Source organism: Protopterus annectens, chromosome 3.part0 (genome assembly GCF_019279795.1).
Source record: "Protopterus annectens isolate FY-2018-M chromosome 3.part0, PAN1.0, whole genome shotgun sequence".
In the NCBI taxonomy this organism is placed as follows: Eukaryota; Metazoa; Chordata; order Ceratodontiformes; family Protopteridae; genus Protopterus; species Protopterus annectens.
The window spans coordinates 888,176,613-888,200,018 of NC_056731.1; the positions used below are offsets into that span (position 1 = coordinate 888,176,613).

Here is a 23,406-nt window from a genome sequence, read left to right on the forward strand (position 1 = left end):
ACCAGATTGGATTCCTTTTTTTGGAGAAGAGCCTTTTGGTTCTATTTGCGATGGCACGATTCATGCACGAGTGGATGTGCTCGTACAGTGCCTTAGTGTAGGATTCTGCAGTCGAACTTCCAGATCCCATCTGCATGGGTGTTGTGAAGTTTGTCACTTCTGACTTCAGTAGCATGAAGTTGGCTTTGAAGAAGTTTTTTAAGGAGGTTTCCTTACTGAGGGGGTGGGGGTGGGATGTGGATGTCAAAGGTGATTTGCTTATGGTCAGACCTGACCAATGAGGGGGTGACCACTGGTGTGGAGCATCTGTCTCTCATGTTGGTAATGACCAGGTCTAGGATACTGGAGCCCCTGGTGGGACAATGGATTAGTTGATCCAGGGCATTGGAATTTATGAATTCCAAGAACCGTTGGGAAAAGGCGTTGGTACCCGAGTAGTTTTCCCAATTAATGGCAGGGTAGTTGAAATCACCCAGTAATAGGGTGTTTGGTTGTATCTTAATATTTTCCAGTATGTTTAGAAAGGTGTAGTGAGAATCTTGGGGTATGGTGGGGGATCTGTAGCAAGTTACAATTTGGATTGCAGTCTTACCTAGTGTTAGTTGCACCTGGAGAATTTCAGATGCATTGTGTTGGGCAACTAGCCTGGAGGTGTGAATATCCTTGGTGAATATGGACACTGCTCCACCTTTAGTGTTTCGGTCTTGGTTTTGTGGCCGAAAAGTGTGAAAAGAATTGTAGCCTGGTATTGCAGGGGTGCTCTCTGGAGCCTTGAACCAGGTCTCAGTTACTGCACAGATATCGATGTTCTCCATTTTTAGGAGTGCCTCGAGAGAGTGCATTTTGGGATTTAGACTGCTAGCATTGAGTAGCATTACCTTCAGATTTTGCATGCTTGTATCTGTTACGGTGGTGGTTTTATCCTTTGAACCTTGCCTAAAAAAGGCACTATAGGGGGGGCAAGAGCTTTATCCAGTAACCTGAATCCCTGGAGTGACAGGTGCAGACCATCTCTGGCAAAGCATCGTGGTTTGTCGATCATGTCTTCCCAGGCAGACAAATACTGGATCCCATTTCAGTGACACCAGAAGCTTAGCCAATTGTTGAAGTCAATCATTTTGTCCTTATACTGTGGTATCATTCTGGGTGAAGGCAGGATGCTACTCAGGGCTAGGGTCATACCTGCCTGGGTCACATGATCCAAGAGCTCTTCCATGTCTCTTTTCATGTAGTCCAGGGAGGTACGTCTCAAGTTATTCACTCCAACATGGACAATGACAGAGTTGTATTTGTACTTGTTGTGGAGTGACTTGAGTGCATGCATTATGTGGCAGATCCTGGCACCCGACAGGCAGCTGACTGTAATTTTCTCCTTGTTCAGCCTAGTGAGTGGGACATTAGTGTACCTGACTATAGAGTCACCTATGACTAAAGTGTTGGGTACATTGTCTTGCCTTAGGGGCTGTTGTTGGGTGGCACACTGGTGTTGTGAGCTATGTGTCACTTTGGTTGTGACTGGTGTTTGTTTGCGTTTCGGCTTCGGAGGTCCTTGTTGCTTGGGCAGGTTAATGTTAAGGGCCTCCGCATATGTGGGTTTAGTGTTTCTATGTGTGGGTGTTGATGGTGAGGGTTTTGAAGGGCTATGAGTTGCTTGAGGTGTAATGCAGGTGTTAACCTTCTCCTCTTGACTGTCTAGCACAATCTTGGCCGGAGGGAGCTTTGCTTCCAGTTTGGCTATGTAAGTGCATCTCTCACAGGTTGTAGTGTTGGGTGGTAGGAGGAGAGGATTGTCTGTATACATGAGGCAGTTGCCACACTGCCCCAGTATGCCCAGATTCACCAGGTGGACAGGAGAATTCACCAGAAGCTGACCCTTGGACATGCCTGTTTAGGTGTTTTTTTGTAAAGTTTAAGAGCTGTTTTCCCTTAACTTTGCAAGGTACTTTGCAATTATAGGCTGTTTAGTGCCTATGATTAATTTCTCCTTATTGACAAGGACAGCTGAGTGCTTGAATCTGTTTCAGGCTTCCTAGTACTTTCCAGCAGGTTCCAGAGGAAGTGCTAGTCGCAGGGGTTCAGATTTTAGTGCTACTACTGAGGACTATATTTTCTCAGTCTCCCCTGTGTACCATTTGTAATGGCCAAAATATTGAGTTATTGCTTTTTTTTCAAAAGTAATAATTTTGGCAGCTTTTCTAAAGCAGCACAATAAAATGAGAGTTTAAGTCCTCCCTCAAAGATACAGTGTCTAGGTTTCAATTCTTACTTTCAGTTAATGTATCTTAGAGTTTGTGTGATACCTTGTACTTGTGTTTTCTCTGGGTACTCCCTTTCCCCAGAAAACATATTCTTTGATTGTTTACTATATTGGTCCTTGTTATGGCTAAAAAGGAGTACAGTCTAGCTCAATTCACTTACGTGTTTATCAGATGATTTACATTTTACCTAGACTAGGAGCACTAGCAGTTCTTTACTTTCTATTTTTCCTACCATATTTTGGCCTCGTCAGTGTACATGCTTTCTTTAATTTTTTTTCTGCATTTATTTATAACCTTCTCTTACATTTTTCTCACTAGTTGTACTTGTGTTACTATTTTCTTAGTTTGTAAGGATGACTGTTTTTGTACTTCAGTTCTTGAAGGATTTAATTGTGTACTAATGCAACTTCTGACATTTACAATCCTGATTCCTTTCCTAGACATTTGTAGATTATCATGCCAGTACAGGCCTGAATTCCTGTTTATGAATTCACAGTCTACAGGAAGGACAGAATCCCAAGCACTGAACCAGCTGTTCATTAATTTGTTGGCCACCATAGAGCAAAGGAGTCTGGTCTCAACATTTATGGACAGGCAGGCTCATTATTACCATATGCTGTTTGTCTAAGGGCCATTTACAGGTCCATAAACTCCTACACAGCTGTGATTTTTGTGTTGGACAAGGACATTCGCCTGTGCCTTGACAATGTCGTCCAGCTTCTTGTCCCTACTTGAACAATGTTGGCCAGCTTTCCATGCATTTAACCGCTGGTGTGATATGAAAGACTGTCTTCTTATCACTTTAATTCATGTCACCAATTAGCTACCTTTTTTTAATTGTCTTCTCCTTCTGCTAGGGTTGCACATCGCAGGATGACTTTTCTCCAGGAGAAGTTATTTCCTTTGCCTGCGACATCCTGTGCCAGTTTCCCGTGGGTTACCAGTGTACATCTTGTTTTTCTTTTTTTTTGTTTTGTTTTTGTAGCATTCATGGCCTTATAGCTCTCAATTTAGCACAGAAAATCTGGGCAAAGACCAAAATAAATGGGGGACAAAGCCTCAAAAATAGGGACATGGTTTAAATATTGCTCTTATAAACATAGAATGTTGCTAGTATAAAAGGTGTTATGTTACCATGCATTTTTGTGAAGGACATTAAGTCTGAAACTCAAATGCCTGTCATTATTTGGGGAATTAAGTCCTCACTGATTTTCCAGAAAAAGCCAGAAAACCACAAATTTTATGAAGAACAGACCAAAAATGTGAGTGAAAAATCTGGACATTATGCAAAAAGCAGGACAGTTGAGTGTTATGGCCTTAGAAATGCAAAGAGGTATAGCTAGAGGAATACCATTTTTTTCCACCACATTCACCCTTCCAGAGGTCTAAATGCAACTTAATGTAGATAATCCAAGAAATAGTAGGGCCAGCCCTTCTTAAATTTGAGCAAGACAGCTGGATCCATCAGACACACAGCTCAAAATGGGTAAACACAGTTGAGGAAGCACAACAACTTGCTGAGTATCTTGCAGAAAACCATTGTGCTACATTCACTATACTTCACCATTTTGTCACCAGCAAATATTGTACAATTAGTATAATGCTCCAAATGCCTCACTTCCATCATGTCACCAGTAAATGTTGCACAAATGTTGCACTTTTTCCAATACCTACAAATCTTGCAGATTCACTACAGTTTATCACTCCCATCACTGATAAACGTTGCATATTCACTAAACTGCACCACTCCTATCACCTGCAAATGGTGCACATTCTGTACACTGTACAACTCCCATCACCAATAAATGCTGCGCATTCATTAGACTACACCACTGACGATGCCCATAAATGTTGCACATCACCATACTACACTACTCCCTTCGCCTACAGATGTTGCACATTCACTACACTGCACCACTCCCATCACCTGTAAATTTTGCACATTCACTACACTGCACCCCTTCCATCACCTGTAATAGTTGCACAGTCAATACACTGTACCACTCCAATTACCTGTGTATATGTTGCAGATTCACTATGCTACACCACTCCTATCAACTACAGATGTTGCACATTCACTACACTGCACCATTTCTATCACCTACAAGTATTGCACATTCACTATGCTACACCACTCCTATCAACTACAGATGTTGCACATTCACTACACTGCACCACTCCCATCACCTGTAAATTTTGCACATTCACTACACTGCACCCCTTCCATCACCTGCAATAGTTGCACAGTCAATACATTGTACCACTCCCATTACCTGTGTATATGTTGCACATTCACTACACTGCACCATTTCTATCACCTACAGATATTGCACATTCACTATTCTACACCACTCCTATCAACTACAGATGTTGCACATTCACTACACTGCTCCACTCTACAACTTATATCACCTAAAAATATTGGACATTTACTGCACTGCACAATTCCCATCATCTACAGATGTTATGTATTCACTGTACTTTACAACTCCCATTGCCTATAAAAGGTGCATATTCACTTCAGTGCTTCACTGATCTCACTTATAAGTATTGCACATTCACTACACTGCACCACTCCTAGCACCTACAGATTTTGCGCATTCACTTCACTGCAGTACTCCCATCACCTAGAAATTTTGGTAATCAAATCTTTGACCACTAGGAGGATTAACTGCTTTATTAGATTTCTTTTATACTGTGATGTTGCTTCTAGACAATAAATTCCTGTTATGTTTGTGTCCTGCGCATGTAGCCTAGGCTGGTCTGTCGTAGGGAAGGAAGAAGGGCTATGCTTCCATTTTCAAAGACAGTGAAAGCAGTCTGTCATCACACAACATCTGATTTTTCTGTTACAGATCTAAATTCCTTATCTGTTCCTCAATCTCTATGAACCCATCCAGCAGACTGTGCAGTCTGACCCCAATTCCCCCAACCTGCAAGTAAATTGAAGACCAAGGTCAGTAGTGTAGTGCAGTGACTGTGGAGCACTAACACCAGGCTTGATTAGAACAGTGTGACAGTTAGCTGTCTTTAGGTAGCCATGATCTGGGATGTAACAAGGGCTCTTAGATCCCTCTAGTCTGACAAATACAATTACTAGCTGTTAGTGGTCCATGTGAGGGTACCTTTAGCACTGTAACCACAGAGATACGATTGTGTTATGTGTGTATATGCAACAGGAAAGAAACTGGTGTTGAGTGGTATTTTGCCATCACCCTGAATAATGTTGAGATTCAAGGACGTTAATTGGCATTAATCATTGTCTATGGATCTGGTGCCATCCTCAGAGGATCCAATGTGTGTTAGCTTGGAAGAAGACGTCTGACAAGCCTTCCAGCAGTGCTACAGATGGTGTGTACTTTTCTTGCCATGGCGTTTATATTTTAAATAAAACCTTTACTTACCCAACAATGCCTTTTAAGGCAGAGTCTCTCTGCTGGATATTCCAACCTAGCAAAACCTAATTTGGAACACATTAAAGTGGCTCTACTCAATTCTTGGAGTCTTAACAAAAGCAAAAAAGCCCAGATGTGAGGCCTTCTAGCAGCTTAAATACATTCATGTATATGCAGTTGCAGAGACATGGTTTAAAAGCAATGAAAGCAGATACATTATTCCTGGGTTTAGTCCATGTCATGTCTTTAGACCTACTGGCAATTGTGAGGGAGTATCAGTGTTTGTAAAGAATGTCATCACTACATGTCTGATTCCTCAGGACCCCAAATTTGAACTCTTAGATGTCTAAACCACCATAAATAAGATTAATTACTACTTCACAGCTAGCTGTATAACACCCATTAAATCCCTTACTGACCATGAGAACTATCTTAATATGTTAGCAAAAATCACCATTAATCCCAACATCTTTATTTTGGGGAGTTATCTGCCAATTAACTTGCTGACCTATTCTGACAATGGTCAGCATGCTCAAGTCTTCTTTGACATTATATGAGATAATTTCCTTGCACAAATATCTAACCACCCTACAAATGACCCAAAACACTCATGATTTGTCCTCACAAATGTAGCCCCTGCACACCTCCATTTGTATCATCTTCCCTTATTACATAAGATCATAATTCAGTGACCTTTTCCTTTAAAATTGGTGGCACTTCCTCTGCAAATATTTCAGTTTTATAGACTTATCAAAACAAACTTTCTCCAGTTATTTGATGGCCTGTATAAATTCCACTGTAATCTTTCTGCTAATGACCTCATTGCTAAAACTGCTGCCTATATCTCTGACTTCTATTCCCACTTAAATAGTTGTATTGCTAAGGCAGTTCCTAATAGTACCAAATATAAAGAGAGATTGAAAAATACCCATAGTGGAATACCTATATAAATAAACTATTTAACAAGGGGAAATAAATTGCTTAATATGTATAAGAGGTCTCATTATATCCACCTTAAGAGCCCACGTAAGCAAATAACAAAGAGATTAAGGGTACTGTTAGGAAGCTCAAAGCTGAATATGAGTTTAATATAAAACTGAAACCAAAATAACTGTAAATCATTTTTAATTATGTCACAAAATTCAGAACTAACATTCAGCAATGTTTAGCACTAGTCCACAATAATACTATCCACTAAGATCATGACAAACTAGCAAGTATTGTAGCTGACACATTTACTGCACATTTTATTCCACCTACAATTATAACTATTCCACATATTCCACAGTCTCAACCACTGTATAATTACCATAGAACAAATACTGTTAGGCCTCTCTAAAACTAATGACACGTCATTAGCGGGCTCTGATAACATACCATGTTGTCTGATCATCGGTACTACTTAATTTCTTTAATCTAAGCCTTTTCACTGGTTATATTCTGAAAGGCTGGAAAACAGTCACTGTTATGCCATTATACATAGGTGGCCCAGCCACAGACCATGGTAACTATAGTCAAATTTGTTTCACTAGCCTCATATGCAAAGCTATGGAATGCATTATCACAGACCTCATTGCTGAACATTAAAAGTTTCTTACCCCTGAATCCTTGTAAATTCAGATTTGTCTAAAGCAGGTCCTGCCTCCTTAACCTCAATGGTTTCTTATAAAAGTCACTGAACCAGTAGATAGTGTTTATGCAGTACAATTATCTGCACTTGACCAAGGTCTTCAAAACTATGCCCCATGTAGGCATTATTAACAGGCTTGTAGATTAGCATATAACTCCTTATGTCATGCAGTCAATAGCTAACTGGTTGTCTGACAGAACATCAGTGGTTAGAGTCACAGGTGCCACTTCTGAAAGCAAAGAAGTTATCTGTAATGTGCCACAGGGTTCAGTGTTGGGCCTTCTCCTATTTGGTATTTATTTCTCAGACCTCTGAGCCAACACTCCTGACCAGAAGTTATTTAGGTTTGGATTACTGTAAATAGGGTACTGTTATTCATTCCTCCATTCCTCCACTGACTCACATTTGGTCACAGTGGGCAAGATTACCTTAGTACTTGGTGCAAAGACAACAGTCTCAAACTACATGCAAAAGCATAGAGTATAGCTCATTTTGGTAAACAAAACATGTCCAAATCAGAAAATATTGGCAACAGGCCTTGACAGTCAGACACCGTCATAAGGGCCCAAGGCAGTCTTGTTGATAATTATTTATTTTTTAGCTATCTCTGCAGTACTTCAAAAATCCTTCTATCTGGCTCAGCTAATTTACAAAGGTTGTTTGTCTTTCGGCTTTTCCCAGTAAGGGGTCGCCACAGCGGAACTGCGGTCTGCTAATGATCAGCACTAAATTCAAATAAGTCTTAATTCATCAGGACGTACCTCGTTTGACCCATTATTGAATACAGCTCAACGTTTGGCATGTAATTGTCTAAACATCTAAGCACATTACTCAACTCAAGAAATTTCAGAGAGTCCTAACAAAAAAAAAAATCAGTTGCTTCAAGACCCTCAGTTATCTGGACAGACTGGCAGCCCCTTTCTGTACTCACTCTCTTATAAACTCCGATGTGGTGATCTGTGTCTAATCTTATAATCTCCGATGTGGTGATCTGTATCTAACCTTATAAACTCCGATGTGGTGATCTGTATCTAACCTTATAAACTCCGATGTGGTGATCTGTATCTAACCTTATAAACTCCGATGTGGTGATCTGTGTCTAACCTTATAAACTCCGATGTGGTGATCTGTATCTAACCTTATAAACTCTGATGTGGTGATCTGTGTCTAACCTTATAAACTCCGATGTGGTGATCTGTGTCTAATCTTATAATCTCCGATGTGGTGATCTGTATCTAACCTTATAAACTCCGATGTGGTGATCTGTATCTAACCTTATAAACTCCGATGTGGTGATCTGTGTCTAAGCTTATAAACTCCGATGTGGTGATCTGTATCTAACCTTATAAACTCCGATGTGGTGATCTATATCTAACCTTATAATCTCCGATGTGGTGATCTGTGTCTAACCTTATAAACTCCGATGTGGTGATCTGTGTCTAACCTTATAAACTCCGATGTGGTGATCTGTGTCTAACCTTATAAACTCCGATGTGGTGATCTGTGTCTAACCTTATAAACTCCGATGTGGTGATCTGTGTCTAACCTTATAAACTCCGATGTGGTGATCTGTGTCTAACCTTATAAACTCCGATGTGGTGATCTGTGTCTAACTTTATAAACTCTGATGTGGTGATCTGTGTCTAACCTTTCTGCCATGAAACAGCCTGTCCTCCTTAACCTCCTAATCCTTCTAAGAACAAATGGCTCCTCAAATACCCAGGTAAGAAAAACTAAGTCTTCATAAACTGCAAGACAAGACACATTAATGTGATAGATTAATTTCCCAACCTACCCCTCTCCTCTGGAACAAACTTCCACCACACGTCAAGCAGTCTACCACCAGTGCCATATTCAAGATAAACCTAAATAATTAGACAACAGACTCACATTCTCCCATAGACTATTTTGTATTGCCCTCCATGAGGCTGGAGGAAACTTCTGAGTATTGTTTGTTGGCTAGGCTTGTAATAGTCTATAGACTGACTGCCTGACCTATGAATCTATGCACTTTCCATAATACTGTTTCAGACAGTAACTCTATAAGTCTTTGTTAGATGGATGAATATAATTAAAATAAAACTAAACTCTTATCATATCTTTTCCATGTGTGTGGCATTTTTATTTCTGAAGAAATCAGTATGAAAAAGCATCCAGCAGCACATCCTCACAAGAATTTGAATGCAGCACCTGTTCACCACTCTCTGTATGAAGTCAATCCCTATTAGTACAGTAATTAGACGTATTATCCTACATACATATATGGGTCTACTTCACGACGGAAAACTCATTTGACTGAATTTCATTTGACTGAGACCACAATACCTAATTTTCAAAATACTGAAAACTCATTTTACTGAATCTCATTATACTGAAAGCTTACAATGCTGAATTTCAAAATATTAAATTTTAAACCATAGTCATGCACAGTTACAACTCCAATGACTAACTCTTTCCAGAACTTAAAAACTACTTACTTACCCTCTTAACAAAAAACGGATGATATAAATCCAAACTAGGTGGGGGGAAACACCTCCCACACCCCACAATGTGGGAGGCTGTGCCCCTTACACACCACTAACTATATATACTAACTCCAGGATCGCACTACAGTACAGTACTCTACACGCTGCTGGGAACACACAAAATATCCACCATATTGCTTTAGATACGTCCCATAAAAATGTAAAGAGACATACCCACATTTAGAAACACTACAACACTAGTTTCTACATGACTATTTGTATTCTGACAGTCAGAACTTTAAGTTACAGTGATTATTTTTTTCACAAGCAAGTCACAGGTGAAGGGATACTCATATCATGTCTATGGCTTAAAATTCAGTATAATGAGATTCAGTCAAATGAGTTTTCCGTATTTTGAAAAGTAGGTATTATGGTCTCAGTCAAATGAAATTCAGTCAAATGAGTTTTCAGTCATGTAAAGTAGACCCACATATATACATATATTAGGTAATATAAATAAACATTTCTCAGCTGTTTCAGTTCTGAAGGACTTGATTAGATGCCAGCTAGCAGCACACAGTGGCATCATGTCTACTTATCAAATACCTACAAGACAATGCCAAGTCAGTGAAGGTTATCTGCTGAAACACAAAAGTCATCAAAACGTTTGGCAACTTTTTCTTGTCTCCATATGTTTAAGGGTTTACTTCCACTACATCTGCAACTTAAACAGGCTAACTCTCAACTTGTGCAATCTAGGAAATAACCTGATTTTCAATTTATATTCCTTTACTCTAATGTGCTAACCTGGACTTTGTATATTTAATTTATTGACTACATTCACATTCAATGATCTGAAATTTCAAAGAACGGCTGTCAGTGACTTTGCTTTTAGCAAGATAGCAGTTGGTGAGGTGTCATTTCCTATCACACTTTGATGTTCTGAAATTAGTCACTTTCTGTGATTACCTCATCAGCTGTGTGCTGCCCAAAAAAATATCCCACGAAAAAGAAAATTTATTTGCCATTATTCTCAATACACTCTGTGAATCACCTAAGAAACCACAGTGTGAGTGCAAAAGTCAACAAGCTGTGCTATCAACAGATTCATTTCTGAAAATATGAACTCTCAGTGAACTGTCCCACAAAAAAACAGAATGCTTTACCTTTTCCTGCCATTACTTGTGGTGGTGCAGCGGTAGCGTTGTTGTCTCACTGCAAGAGGTTCTCCCATTCGATTTTCGGCTGGAGTGCAAGGAGTGCCTTCTGTGTGGAGTCTGCATGTCCTCCCCGCGGTCGGATGGCGTTCCGAATGACATGCGTGAATGGGCATGCCTTCGTTGAAGGTTGGGCATCGAGCTGGCAACTCGGCACTGTAAAAACCTACTGCCAATCATTAGTGGACAGGAGTTCCGCTGTGGCGACCCCTAACCGGGGAAAGCCGAAAGACAAACAACTTAGACTCTTCTCTGTGAATCATCTAGGAAACCACACTGTGAGCACAGAAGCTGACCAGCCATCCTAGCAACAGCTTAATTTCTCCAAATATAAACTGTTAAAAAACTGTCCGACAAAACACAAAACACCCTTCCCGCCTCAGTCCCATTTTAGTGCTGTAAGTTATCTGAAGTCATTCCTCTGTAATAGCTCACTGTGTATGTTATATTATACCTTAACCCCACTTCTATGAATGTGTAAAAGTATTAATCAACCCTTACAGTTTGTCTAAGTGCCTTACACAGGCTGCTCTGGAGAATTTATTTCCCTAGCGCTGTAACCAAGAGCAAAAACAGTGTTCATTTCCCTCTCAGGCCTAAATTCACAGATTGTGTCTAAATTCACACAACACCCTGCTCAGTGTGGTTGGAACAGCAACTGAATCTGAAATGACTACCTTCCCTAACTTCTAATACCTATAATAGATACTAATTGTGATATTTAATCATCATTTATTTATTTATTTTTTTATTTTTTTTTTACATCACTGGTGTCTCCCCATGCTTTATTGTCTGTTATATATTCCACTATCAAAGTGTGTGTATATATGATTTTTTAATTACATTTGTACTACTGTTTTATTTGATATTCAACTCTCTCGAGCTTTTCACCCTGGCCTCCACTGAAAATGGGTATTTATTACCCAGTCGGACTTTCCTGGTATATAACTGTCAATAAATAAATAAATAAATAAATAAATTCCCCCACCCCCTTTGATCCAAAAAAGCAAATTTTCTCTCCCTAATTAGTGGTGTAATCACAATAGATCAAATCAGTCACATTCCCTAGCAGTTCTGTGATCACCTCATTAGCTGTCTGCTCTTCAAAGTGAGTGAATCTATGTGTGTGAAAATATATAAGGTAGCTAAACCTATTTATTAGCAAAGTGTGAAACAGCAAGGAAACTACTGCAGCAGAATTTCTGAGTCCGCATATTGTAGCGAAGGGATATTGTGGTCGAATAGCAGAATTGTAGTGCTGTCTAGTCATGGTGGGATTGCAGAAGAACTTTATAGTATTATAGGGCTGTGAAGACAAGATGCTAGTGCTTACTGTAATTGTACAATGTCTTCTAACTGCAGAGCGCTATATTACAGGCATCAAACACTTTTACTGTACTCATGTGATATTAGGATGCCATTGCATGTAACATCTGTGCATAGAGCTCTTTATCAGAGATTTTAAATATTTATACTGTTTTATGGATGTGTAGACATATTTGTAAGTAAAATGTACACATAAAAGGCTATTCTACCAACTCTGTGATCAGAACAGGGCAGTTTGCAAAACATCTTACCCCATCTTCCTGGTATAATTACTAGCAAATGCCTTGGCAGTTCTGGAGTGTAAAGGGTGATACAGTTCAATTAGTTTTCGCTCTCTCTCTCGCTGCCTCTCTTTGTCTCTCCTTCTCTCTCTCTCCTTCCTCCTATCCATGGGATTTTTCACAGTATCCTTTACCTGCAACACACTGTACTACACTCAACAATGTTAGCCTTTCTTGTATATATCATTATTTAGTCACGTATTTATTTTGCTATTATTTTATAGAAACTGTTCCTCAAAAAAACAAAACCCTTTGCATGTCATTATTCATATTATTTATTTATGCATTTATTTTATATTTTGTAGAAGCTGTTCCTCAAAAAAAAAAAAGTTTACCTGTCATTATTCACACTATACTCTGTGAATCACCTAAGAAACCACAGAATGAGTACAGATGTTAACCAGCCATCTTAGCAACATATTAATTTCTCCAAATATAAACTTTCAATTTTTGTATAAAATAGCAGTATAGTTTTAACAATTAATTGTGTAATCCACGAGTTTACACAGCTGATCAGGTGTCGCATAAACCCCCCTATAACCTATTATAATCAAGCTTGCTACAGTTTCACTTTTTTTAAGACATCGAGGAAAAAGAATAACAGACCTGACCACCTTGTTTAAATACAGGACCCAAAACCCTCCCTCCTCTGTCCCATTTTAGGGCTCTAGGTTATGCAAGGTCATTCTTGCACAATAACTCAGTGTGCATACTATACTATTACCCCATCTCTTTGAATTTACAAAAGTATTAATCAACTGTCTAACATCTTGTCTGGGTACCTTACACAGACTGCTGTTATTTTGTCTTTCTACACTCTGGAGAGCTAACCTCACCTAAGCAAACCAAGGCAAAACATACTGATTTCTTCCACTTACCAGGTCATTTTCCTCTTAGGCCTAAATTCTCAGATTGTTTATACACTCACACAATGCCCTGCTTTGGTGGACCATGATCCATTCCCCCTAACTAAGCATGGGTTCACATCTGTCCCCAACCCTAGCCCCATTTCATAGATTCATAGATAGGTACTAGGCTATCTGCCCTAAGGCATTTATAAGCCTAGCCAGAATGTGTTGGCTTTCGCCTCCCTTTTAGACTAGATTCCTGAGCCTCTGTCCAGCAGGGCCATAGAAGTGATCCCAGGAGTAAATTTACGATTTCCTATCCACTCATAGAGATTTCTCTTGAAGAGGGTCAGCGAGGGGCACTGCCTAACATGGACTGGTATTCTATTCCAGAGTGAGGGAAGCCTTTGGGATATGAATCTATCCCTCCAGCATGTCCTATTTATTGTTGTGCTAAGGTTTAAATCCCTGGAGCATGTAGCTCTAATGAATTTGGTTTTCTTGAGGTGGAGCTTGTCCAACAATTCCGGGTTAGACATGGCCTTGTACGTCAGGCAGAGATCGCCTCTGAGTAGGCGGTAAGCAACTGAGTAGAGCTGGAGTTTCTTTAGTCGAGCTGCATAGGGCATCTGTTTGAGGCCCACGATCCTCTTGGTGAGGTATTTTTGAGGTCTCTCCAGCTGTTGCAGGTGTCGGGTAAGGTACATCCCAAATGGGGCATTGTACTCAATTATGGGCCTGATGAGCGATAAGTAGAGGGGCACCCAATCCACTTATATAATGTTTAAACTTGTTAAACATCACTCAACAAAACACCAGACAGTCCTCAAACACACCACTTAGCACTCACATCATGCACACACAACTAAATACTGCATTATTTCTTCTCTTTCTCCTCCTACTTCTTACACATCACTTCCAGCCTTCTCTCCTTACACATCGCTTCCAGCCTTCTCTCCTTACACGTCACTTCTTCTCAGACCTCTTACATGTCACTTCCTCACCAATCACCAATATAATTTCATAAGCATTAACATCTAACTCCACCCCCACTAGCACAAGGCAGACAACTCTTTCTTGACATTCCTCAAGTATATATCTTTCTCTGTTACTACAACTGGGCTGCATCTCACCTCTTTCCTTCCTTCATCCACAAAAACTCATGCACACAAGTTTTCTACACATCCCAAACAGTGCAATCCTAAGATATCACAAAACCTAAACAAGTCCTCTCATCTCACAAAACCTTTCACATTTCCTCCAATCTCCTCACACCACATACAGATATTCACTGAGCTCTTTCATCCAATATGCACAGTCTGCAACTCTTAATTTTATTTCTCCAAATCATATTCAGAACCTTAACATCATTCCATGCACACCTTTCTCATTATCTCCGACCCCAAAACCACCGAGTACAAATCAAAGTGCAACAATTTACACCCATACAATCTCCCACAACCTACCCTGTATCACACACTTTGTCCTCTATAAACACATCTATTTAAACAGTAATGGCATGCTAACAAAACTTGACTAACAACATAAAAACAATAAAAATGTCCCCCGTCCACCAAACACTTTATATCAAAATTAGAACTAAGTGGTGCCATCTACCCAAGTCCCTGTCCCCCAAAATACATACAGGACTCACCTGCCCCATAAAAAAACACACATGCATCTTCATTTTCTACCTAAAATGCACAAATACACTTACTATTCCTCAGTATGAACCATAAAAACACAACACATGCAATAACATACTGTACATTCAAGCAGACGTGGCCTACCCTCCCCATATTTATTAGTCAATACAAAAATTTGGCTAAAACCAGCTATAAAAGACAAAAAAAAATCTCCCACCAGGCTACAACATCCTAAAAACTGACAGAAAAAAAGGCTGGTGAAGGTGGCCATTTTATAGAATTATTCTTGAAATGACTCCCCCATTTTAACCCCCATTCACCATTTAATAAAGGGGAAATAATTATTTCTCAGCTAAAACTGAAAAAGGAACATTTGCTTAAAATCCATATACAGTCCAGCTCTTATCAATATTGACTCCACCACATAAATCCTGTGCTGGCTATCCACCAGCATAACCATGAAGCAGTCATACTGGGAGACCTCAACATTGACTGGCATCTAATAAAATCAGATACCCCCACCTACATAATGATACTATATAATTATATTCAGTTTGTCAGTGCCACAAGTAGTCTTAACAAAAATGGCAGTAGAGAATCTATATTGACTGGATTCTTACTTCATCGTCAAACCAAACAACCACCAGTGGGTGTCTACCAGATGCCATAAGTGACCATCTTTCTACATTTGCTATAAAACAATAACCATAGACAATCACAAAATAAGCAGGGATGCACCCTCAGCAAATTCTAAGGCAAACTTTTATTTCCAATTGCTTTTAGAGGAAGCAGTCCCAGAATTTAATAAAACATTTCTAAATATAATAAACGAACAGGCTTCCATTAGATCAAAAGAAACCAAACTACTTAGGCTTTTCAGAGACAAAGCTTGCAAACAATGGTCACAAAACAAATTTCAGAGCAAATGGCAAAACTTCAGACATGTTAGAAACTGTACCAAATCCCATATTAATACAGATAAAAGAAAAAAAACTTCTGTACTAACCTCAAGGAAAAGCACCACCATAACCCAAAGCTCTTCTGGGCATCACTGAAAAGTCTTCTCCATCATAGTCAAACAACCACACCAACACCATCAACTAATAATAACAAAAACAAATGTGCTACCAAGTTTAGCAACCACTTCAATCCAAACAGTTTTATCTTTTGTCAAAATAATCCCTCCTCTACTCCCCCCCCCCCACCTACACAACTAAATGACCTCACAGTATCATTCTCCTTAAAACTTCAACAATCAAAAACATTTCTAAAATCAAAAACCCACAAGTCTATCTATAGGTTACCTTCCAGGTGTATACATCTAGCAGGCTGTCTGGCCTACCCAGTCTCCATATTTATTTACTGCTCCATTACAGGGAAACATGTCCCAACCTTCAAAGGGGGATAAAATCTTATATCATACCTCTTTACAAGGGAGAAATGCAACCGAATTCTCTAACTACAGCCTTATCCCATTGTCTCCCTTATCAAAAATTATAGAGAAATGTCTTCACACAGTTCCTCAAGCCCTTCACTGGTACCATCCTCCTCTTGTAGACCAACATGGCTTTCATCCAAGTCAGTACACCACAATTGCCCTTCTACCTTTCACCAGCATAATCAATCATCATAGAAATGCAGGTCATTTAGTCTTGTCCATTTCCCTTGACTTATCCAAAGACTTTGACACTGTCTACTACCCTAAATTACTAACTGACCTCTCATCACCGGGTCTCTCCCATTATACACTATCCTGGTTCAATAGCTACCTTATCAACAGACAGCAGGCTATAAATGGAAACAGACCTTCTCAACTTTCCTTCTATTTCCTGTGTGTCCCCCAATGCTTGATTCTTCACCCCCTTGCAAATCAATGCAAGCCTGGCCTAAACACCAAGGAAAGCACATTAATGTTACTCACACCAAAACAATTCTCTATCCTGAAACACTTTTTAATATTGTATCTGCAAATAACACTACCATTGAAAAGGCAACCCATACATAAGTGTAGCTGTAGCCGAAAATTTGAAATTTGATTAGCTCATAATGTAAGTCATAAAAACACCAAAAATGGAAATTCACTACCAGTCAAACCTGTACATAACTGATATTGCCCAATCCTACCTCCTTCTTACACTCCCGTATGTATCATCCATATTTATAAACTTGCAAACCACACAGCAAATAATGTTAGAGGCATGCTACAACAAAGTAGTAAAAGTTTCTACAAACTTGTCATACAGGACTCACCACTGTCTCGCCATAAAACAGCTTCAATGGTTAGAATTACCATAGCAGGTAATCTGCACCGAGCTAGTCACAACCCATAATTTTATCTACAAGCCCACTAATTGCCCTCCCTAAAAAATCATCATTTAGCAGTATAAAGCATGAAGGGAGTTATGCTCCAGTGAAAACCTTCTTCTGGCCACCACAAAGTCAAACAGTGCTACAGGAGATGCTCTCGATTTCAAAGTCTGGAACAAGTTATCACTTCTAGTAAAAAATAAACAAATGAAAAGGCTTTAAACCCAAATTAAATGACACCTGACTGACTTCTGGGTGTGCTCATATAGCTCACCAGGATACTGTGGAACCTTCAAGCCATTACCATGTCTATAAGATACGTGGCTTATAGATACCTTAAATACAAACCATAATCCACTTGTACAGCTGTATTATGTAACTTCATTTTTCCACAAACTTGTCCTTTTTTCCCTAAATTCCAACTTTTCTTTCTCATCACTCCTCATCACCTCTTCCCATCTTCCAACTATTTCTTCCTATTTCCCTCTGCCCTACCTCCTTTTCTTCCGTTTTTAAAATTGTTACACTATTTTAATGTTGGCTAAATTGAATACCACTGTTAAAAATCTTTGTATTAAAGTAATGTTTCCTTTGAATTCTATGTATTAGACAACTGCTCTGTGTTGTTTTTACTCAATGTGGTGTTTCATTAGAAGTCTCGATATTGGGTCATTATTGTATGTTGAATCTATTATTAATTGAAGTGCTTTCCTCAGAACTCTGTATTAGAATGCTACCATATTTTTATTTTCCATGTCTGCAGCTTTTCTCCCTAGGCCTCCACTAAAAACCGACTTTTCCTGTCAGTTGGACTGTCTCAGTTAACAAAAATAAATAAATAATGTTTGCAGGTTCTTCAATAACAAACACGCATATCTATTCTTTTGGTTTGGCTGCTACTTCTGAAATAGATTATTGCTGTATTCGACTTATAAATCAGATGTAATGATAGCATCTTAAAACCTGCAAAATGACATTTGTTACACTAGCATGTTATACAATTTCAATAAGAAATTTGTCATTTGCATATTTCTGTGAAATATTGACCTGTATTAGCTGGCTTTTCAGAAAGCCATTCATTCATTTTTGGCAAAATGAGAAGGTCCAAGCCTCCTGCCATTGATATCACTATTCAAATTAGTGTTCTAAAAAGCATTTAAGCTTAAATGTAAACAAATAGTGATGATACGAACCTGAAATGCATTCATTCTAATGTTATTGTAAGTTTGCAGAAGTTATGTAGTTAGCTGCATAGACTTCCAGTGGTGTGAGATAGAAGGACATTATGAGTGAGTGTTCAGCACAGTGAATGGAACATCTCAGTTAGTTAATTTTTGTAATTTTTTTTATAATGATTCCTTTATTTTTGTCTTTCAGATTCTGACCTGAGTATGAGAACAGTGAGCACACCCAGTCCAGCTCTAATATGCCCTCCAAATTCGCAACCATTCCAAAATGGAAGAGAATCCTCAACGTCCTCTTCTTCAGTCACTGGGGAAACAATTGCAATGGTCCATCAACCGCCAACCACCAAGCTTCCTCGTCACCTTGTCAGAACAGCATCTAGGTCACAGAAGGAAAAGGCTCTTATTGATTGTCTGCCAGATCAGTGTATGGTTCAAATCTTCTCTCACCTGCCAACTAACCAGTTGTGCCGTTGTGCTCGAGTGTGCCGACGATGGTATAACCTTGCCTGGGACCCACATCTATGGCGGACAATTCGTTTGACTGGAGAGCTCCTCAATGTTGACCGAGCTTTGAGAGTATTGACTAGAAGACTTTGTCAGGACACACCTAATGTATGTCTGATGCTAGAAACAATTATTGTTAATGGTTGCAAACGCCTTACAGACAGAGGATTATATACTATCGCACAATGCTGTCCAGAACTCCGAAGACTTGAAGTTTCAGGTTGCTACAACATATCCAATGAGGCAGTTTTTGATGTTGTGTCTCGTTGCCCAAACCTAGAGCACCTAGATGTTTCAGGTATGTCTAATTAAGGTCAACTGAAGATGCAGTTTTATTATTATTACAGGATAGCGCATGTGTTGAATATAAAATGAAACTTTATACAAATCACTGAAAATGTTTTGCTGACTAAAATTCATATACGTGGGCTTTCAATAAAGCAACTAGCATATGTAGTTATTTAGGCAATTAGCCTTCTCTCAGATTACAACATAGTAGAGGGAGTTAAACAAAATTGCTATTTTTGCTACAGTCTTTTAACTAGTAAAATCTGTGGTATTGCACATTTCAGATTACTGGTCAGCCTTATTGGAGAATAACATATTCAACATACACACCAACATACACACACACACACACACACACACACACACACACACACACACACAAAATTATTACCTTATGTTGCCTAAAAGACTTAAATGTTCCTGCCTGTGTTAATTGTTGTACATGCAGCTGTGTCATTCAGATGAGATTTTCACAGAACAAATGTTGTTACCTTGCACCATGGAAAGAGTTCTATTTGAAAACTGCTTAGCCACAATGCATAGTGCGGGATGGGATAGAATTGCCTTATATGCAACACCAATCAGTAGCTTTTGTTTTAATTCACATATTTAAAAAATGTTTTATAGGCTGTTAAAAGGTTTGCTATTAACAAAGCCGGCTTTAGGCACCAGCAAACCCTGCGGTTGCTGGGGGCCCCCTGTTACTGCTGAGCCCCCAACCACTGCAAGTTATCTTATCTTGATATTTTTCAATATGTTTGTCAAACCTACAAAACCTAGTACAACAATTTTGTATACTTAATAAACCAGGTAGGTAGTATACTTATTTATATCTCTTTTAAAATTCAGGGATATATCTGGTTATAGTAACAGCATTTTATCAAGTAACAGGATTCATAATTCCATTAAGTATTTTACCACTGACATAGTGTTTAGTTAAATCATGCTGGTTACCATTCTGTCCACTAAAACTAAACATAGCCAGCTTTAGGCACCTGCAGTACCTGTGGCTGCTGATGGGGGGCCCTCAATCATCCCCACAAAAGCTGCCACTGGTTGCGGAAAAATGAGGAGAAAAAAATGTACTGATTTCCTGATTATGCTCTTTTACCTGAACAGGGCTGTGATGTCACCCTGCCAGGATAAAGCTGATAATGAACACGAACGAGGAAAGCACGACAACCCAGAGTGACCTATCTCTGTGCACACCTTGGATTATTCGAGAAGCTGATGCTCCCAGTCTTTAGGGATAATTTTCTCTTTCGGGGAATTTTGTAAATACTGGCAGAACACCAGATTCTATATCTTTCATCATCTTTGCTGAATTCTTTGCAATGCCAAAAATAATAGCTGAATAAAGGTTCATAATCAGGAACATGTTTTAAATATTACTCTAATTCACTTACAAAGTAACACCTTTTGCATCAACATGTATTTTTGGACAATAAGTATAAAACTCTAATTTATTGACTCTGTAATCATCAGTGATTTAGCAGCAAATCAAAATTTTTATGAAGGACAGAGCAAAATCGGGGAAGGTATGTGAAGTCAGGGACAGTGACAGGTATGCATTACTCCTCAGTGCCAATATCAAAGTAAACTTTATTGTCATTTAGATCCATACCTCAGTGCAGGCTAAACAAAATTTCATTGCTTTGAGCATTATGTGCAGACAATACATATAAATATAACATATATAATAAGAAAAACATTTGCACATTTGACATGATACTAGACATTATCATATTTTTGCATCCTTAACTATTAGCAGCAGTTAGTATTGCACAAGTAGATATATTGCACAGTTGAAACTTTTGCAAAAAGACTAGAACATATTCACTCAAATTAAATGTTAACTTGTTTTATGAGTTTTTGCACAAAAAGTAAAGTGAGGTAAATAAAAGTGACTTTCCCCTGCTGCTGTATGATGATGGCTTACAACATTCATTGATCTGGTATGGCAGTACCATTGTTGTACAATGGATTTCTATTTATTGAACTAAGTATAAAACTGTTATTGCTATGGCTTATGCATGTGTGTCTGTCTGTGTGTATTTAAAAATATCACCGATTTTCATATGTGCACACCCAATAATGCCGAGACACATACATTATTCTTCTGATTATCAGTAAAAAATGCAGCTAACAAGTAATTATATTTCAAAACTAAGGCATACAAAATATCACAGAGCATTCAGACACTTAGATCTTCTGTGAGTGTGGTGGTCCCCACTCCTTAGTGTGTATAAATGGATAGTCGTCCTTGACTGTGTGGGGGCCCCACAAAAGCTGTTACTGGTTGGGGAAAAATGAGGAGAAAAATGTATTAATTTTCTGATTTAACCCTGACAGGCTGCTGTGATACCACCCCTAATTAATGGCCTCTGCGCTCATTCGCACCCATTCTAAAACTTGACCTGCTCAGATGTGTGTGTGTGTGTGTGTGTGTGTGTGTGTGTGTGTGTGTGTGTGTGTGTGTGTGTGTGTGTGTGTGTGTGTGTACAGAAAGCTGCTGTAGATTATGTGTGTGGGAGGGGGGTGCTGGGGGTTGTGTGGTTATTACGTCTTTAAATTGCATCATACTCAAATCTGTGAAAAAGGTTACTGTAGCTTGTCTAGGGTCTGTGTACTGTTTAGCAGCAATAAAATAGAATGCATTACTGTAATCATTATTTTTTTGGTCACTTGGTAACAACAAAATAGAACACATTACTATAATCATTACTTTGGTTCACTTTCCTCCCATTCACACATCAAGCATGTATATAGGTGTCTGCATCTGGGGTTTGGCATTGGGGATGAGGAGTGAAGAAGCATTCTTTGTCTGTGTATGTCAGCAGCCACTTAAAATGTATGACTGTGGCACATTGAACCTCTACTTTCATCCCACTCTAACCCCAGAGGTATGCATAGGCAGTGACTGTCTGTTTTTGGGGGGTGAGGTCAGGGAGGCAGGTATATTCCTAGATAAGACCTGTGTGTGTATCCCCACAGGAATTGGCTTGTTAGTTTATTGTGAGCTACTCTTTTGTCAGCTTTGAACATTAAGCCTTGGGCATAACTTATGTCTTCCTTGAAAGAAAAAAAAAAAAAAAAAAAACACTGAAATTCTTTTCTTACTCGTGAGTTTTGTTCAGGCCACCTTTGGATTAAAAGTTTGGGACCATCTGTAAACCTATGGCTTTTTGTGCCCTGGCTTATTTATTTCCTGAATGGTTATCACTGTGCTGTCTTAGTCACGAAAGGTGTGTTTAAGGGATGCAAGGAAAACTAAAGCTGAACAGCAGCACTGAATTTCTTTCCTTATTCATAATTGCAGTTCAAGACATCATTGGATGAAAAGATTATATAAAAAGAAAAAAAACTTTAAAATGCACTTCAGAGAATATAGAAAGTTATGGCTTCTTCAAAAAACCTGAAGAGTAAGACAAAATGTGAGAAAAGGAAGAAAAAAATGAATGTGTGTTGTATGGGGAGCTCAAGATTGGGGGGGCAGAGGGGAGCACTGGAGGATGTGTGTGTGTGGGTGGGGGCAGGGGGCTAAACAGTAGGCATTGCCTAGGCTGCCATTTCACCCAAGTCCAGCTCTAACTAAATGCCAGTAACTTTGAATGTCCCTCTGACACGGGTCAACATATTGTGGTACTTAGGCCTGTTGTAACACTGTAGCTACAGTTCAGTCTGTGCGTACTACTCCTGAAAGTTTGCAGCATGAATTAAAAGGTTGCTTAGGATGGGTGGCAGAGACAGGGTGATACTTAGACTGGAAGTGCCTAGGGGGCCCCCAACTTGACATTTCTGGCCGTAGTTATTAAGCATCTTCTGAAATGAAAAAAAAAAAAACATTAAGCAGTTTACAGCTGACTGAGATGGCACATGGGGACAATACTACTTCATCACTCTTGCAGACAAAGCCCTCACATTGCCTTTATACCATCTACACCCCATGCCATTAGAAAAATAATTGTGTTCCATATATCCTGCAGATAGTACCGAATAATGCCAGTAGTACTGTGGCATCAGAGATTTTATTGCTAGTGTCAACATTGTTGAT

The 23,406-nt window shown here is 39.1% G+C and overlaps 1 protein-coding gene across 1 annotated transcript in view; it reads left to right on the top strand.

The window, feature by feature from the left end:
- Nucleotides 1-23,406, top strand: part of FBXL7 (F-box and leucine rich repeat protein 7) — a 614,868-nt gene that overhangs the window by 567,374 nt on the left and 24,088 nt on the right. Inside the window, exon 2 of the mRNA XM_044065218.1 lies at nucleotides 18,751-19,362. Coding sequence (XP_043921153.1) covers nucleotides 18,751-19,362 — 612 coding nt within the window. The remainder of the gene's footprint in view (nucleotides 1-18,750; nucleotides 19,363-23,406) is intronic.